General features: G+C 30.2%; 1 protein-coding gene across 1 annotated transcript in view; it reads left to right on the top strand.

The window, feature by feature from the left end:
* The window catches only part of LOC106105664 (proto-oncogene tyrosine-protein kinase ROS-like), a gene marked incomplete at its 5' end in the record, with an annotated part of 32,838 nt that overhangs the window by 4,186 nt on the left and 25,070 nt on the right, over positions 1-3,582 (top strand). The window contains one exon of the mRNA XM_013286088.1: positions 447-506. Coding sequence (XP_013141542.1) covers positions 447-506 — 60 coding nt within the window. The remainder of the gene's footprint in view (positions 1-446; positions 507-3,582) is intronic.

The raw sequence follows: 3,582 nt of genomic DNA, 5'->3' as shown, positions 1-3,582 counted from the left end.
TTTGGATGTTGAATGGAGTTCCCGCTTATTTATATAATACGTGGATTAGATCAAGTGATAAATGTTAATTAACTACGTTATAAAGCTATCTAAACATAGTTCAAACTTTTTTAAGGTTTTGTTTCCGGACTATCCTAATCCTCCGTGAAAACACAAAAATAGTTTACGATCTGACCGATCAAGTCAAGTCATCTTATCTAAATCATTTTATCATAAAAAAGTAGATTCAGATTTTCCAGTTTAAAAGCGAAGTTTTTTGTGAAATAAACGTGATTGCGACATCGGTGGCACGCTCCAGTGCGTGTGCGCTCACCGGAAGTCATAGGGCACGGTGCGTCGCTGATTGCACCGTATCCTCTCCTACCTCTAGAAAGTAACTTCAACCGCATTAAAGCATGTAAAAACTTATCCTGTTCTTTACTTATTACAATTTTTGTCGTTTCCAGAATCGCACCGCAGATGGCCACTTCGACGTAAATTGTGGTTCCGACTGCAGTGTGCAACAAGTAAGTTCATTTAAATATAACCTCTATTGTAATGTTCTTATGGTAGATATTTTAAATGCAGTAACAAATCCGCTACAATCTCAGTTAATACGAGGGCTTTTATAATCTTTTTAAGCAAAAAAAGAGATTATTTCCATTGACTATAGAAAGTTTATTGAACACAGGATAGATTCGATACACAAATGAAACGAAGATATATAAATAAAACAATTTTTATTATTCTTTTTTCTGAATGTAAGTCACTGCAAGTTTTACCACTTTTTAACCCCTCACAAGAAAAAAAAACAAATTTATTATTTTTTGAAAAAAAAAATGAATTGAAACCAATTTGTTGAGTATGTAAACTCCAATATATATTTTAAACTTTTTGTCTATTATCTATTATATTATTTACTATCGTAACCTCTATTATCAAGGCGACGTCAAATACGTTTAAAGTTACGCATACGCAGGCTACGATCATAAAAATTGTAGCGATAAGTGCTTTTTACTATATTTATTCTTATTGAAAACGACCTAACTACAATACGTTTACGATTTTCGAACGGAAATCGAAGTTTTAATATACTAGTTATTGTTATGTCCACATAAAAATATTACATAACTAGCTGTTCCCGTGCGACTTCATCCGCATAAAACTATAAAAACTTAATTTTATTGTTTACATTTGTCAAATTATCAATTGCAAATGTCACTATGACATGACATGACAACCTTGGCAATCTTGCTTTCTTGATGTTGGCAACAACTTACGGTCTCTTTCCCACATTAGGGTTTTTATCCAAAATATTTACCCCTAAGTTTAACGGCGTGAAATTATATAGCCTAAAGCGTGACGTAAGAGTAGGACTTTTTATTAAAAAAAATTATTCTCAAAATATGCTGTAATTGCTGACATCTTAGGCAACAAACAAGTGTGTGTTTACGCTTTATTATAATAGTATTGATAACTGATATCGACGTCTTGACAAGATGGTAGAGGGTGACCGGTGAGGCTACTGTCGAAAATAATTATCAAAGTTTGTAATTACCTAGCGATAACTGACCGTCACTACTCAACCTATGGCCTAGTAACCGCGATATAGACCACTTAATGAATACTATATTAAAACAATCGATAATAACATTAAAACAGATATTAGCAAAGAGAAGCGATTTTATATACAATGTTGCAAGATTATAACAAGAACTGCACAAATAGTACGCTAAAACCTTAACAAATTAATGTAGTTACGATACAATAATGTTGGGCAAAAACACCTTGAAAAAAAAAATTAAGAATACTTATAATCGGGATTAAATGTTTTTCTTAAACTTTTTAAGAGTATCGATTTTAAAACAACTCATTGTTAATAAAATTTTTAAGTTTTATGGATACTGATATTATAAAGAAGAAATGTTTGTATTTTCGTATGTATTGAAAAAAAAATTCTTTTACTGTTAGAAAGGTAATTTATCTGTGAGTAACATAGACTATTTTTTTTAATTTTACGCGGGCAAAGTCGCGAGCAACAGCCAGTTTTATAATAAAAACGAAATCTGTCGTCCTGAGTTAGTTGTTTCAAACTGGTTGAAATTGAAACAGAGCAAAACATATTATTTACTCTTTGTATAGCTTTTGTAATCTTATATTGTAGATGAAAGAAGTAGTTTTTTTACAATCTACTATCTAAGAAATAAAATTTCTATGGCATCTCAACCATAGCGTGACTTTTTTGTCGTAGATGATCGTGAACCAAGATTGATACGTGATATCCTTCGATACTATAAAAAGACATATTTTGAGACATCAACAACAAATTTTGTAAATATTAAGAAAGGAAATAAGGATAATAAAATAAGGAAATCAAATGCTTGGATTTATATCTAATTATAATTTTATATAATTTATATAATTTTAATTATTTACCCTTTGTTTAGTGTCCATTATAATAATAATATAAGATCGTTGTCATTTAATCATTAACAATTAGCTTAAACGGTATTTTAAATATATTTCTTATCAAAATAATTATTTATTATTGTAACCAGCAATAAAGTAAAAAAATATTCTCCTAACTGGTACGAGTTAGAGTATTATCTTAACTTATCCATCATTCATGACCATAGATTGACATAAAACGGCTCTTTCCCGCCATCTTTGACAGTTACTACTGTTTAATGTCAAAATTATTTGTGCGGTCCAATTTACGCCCCTGCGTCCTGTGTAGCCGCAAAAACCTTTAAGTGGAGAAACAGGGTGCGCACAGAAATGTTACCCAGCTAGTACGGCCACATACATAAAAAATGGTGGACAACTACTGATATTTTAAACGTTTTTATCTTATTATTTTTAACTTAAACAAATACAACGATAAAATGAAGAAGTGATAACAAATATGATTATTTGGGGTTTTTTGGGAGCAATATTTATTATCTCGTTTAATTTGTATAATTTTTTCGCTTCCCCTATTCTAAACAATATAAAATTTTATAGCACCAAATTATCATTTAATATAAATAAATTCTTGACATCAGTAACATATCTAAGCCTTATTCGTCATATGCTTATATACTAACAAACATAAGTATAAATGTGTATACGGACCCGTATGTTCAAATCTGATTAAAGATAAAAAAATCATGGACACATGCATACATGTAAGAGTGTTCAATTGACTTATTTCTCTTGACTTTTGGACAGACAATTTGTGTTCTTTTGTGAATCACGTGATAGTGACTATAGTCAATTTTGTTTACATCCTGTTTTATCATATTTAATTATATTCTCCGGAAATTATGATATATTATGGAAAATGTCTAAAAATCTTAAGCTACTTTACCTGTTTCGCGATGTACCAAACACAAGAAAAATATAAAAAAAATTAACGTTAAAGAAATTCTGGTAAATCATAGTAGAACTTAGTTAATATAAAGCTTTTACTTTGTTATGTTCTGCTCTTTGATCAGTAGGAAGTGCCACTTCAGATGAACTGATGCTCGATAACCACAAAAGAGCAACGAAATCACTTCTCTAACTAACTATAGCAAAGCAGTTCGCTCTACCTTTTTGGTTTATATATCAACAATACATTAG

The sequence above is a fragment of the Papilio polytes genome, unplaced genomic scaffold (assembly GCF_000836215.1).
Source record: "Papilio polytes unplaced genomic scaffold, Ppol_1.0 DF822733.1, whole genome shotgun sequence".
In the NCBI taxonomy this organism is placed as follows: Eukaryota; Metazoa; Arthropoda; class Insecta; order Lepidoptera; family Papilionidae; genus Papilio; species Papilio polytes.
Note: the sequence above shows the minus strand (reverse complement) of the source record. Positions and strands in the feature narration are given on the sequence as shown.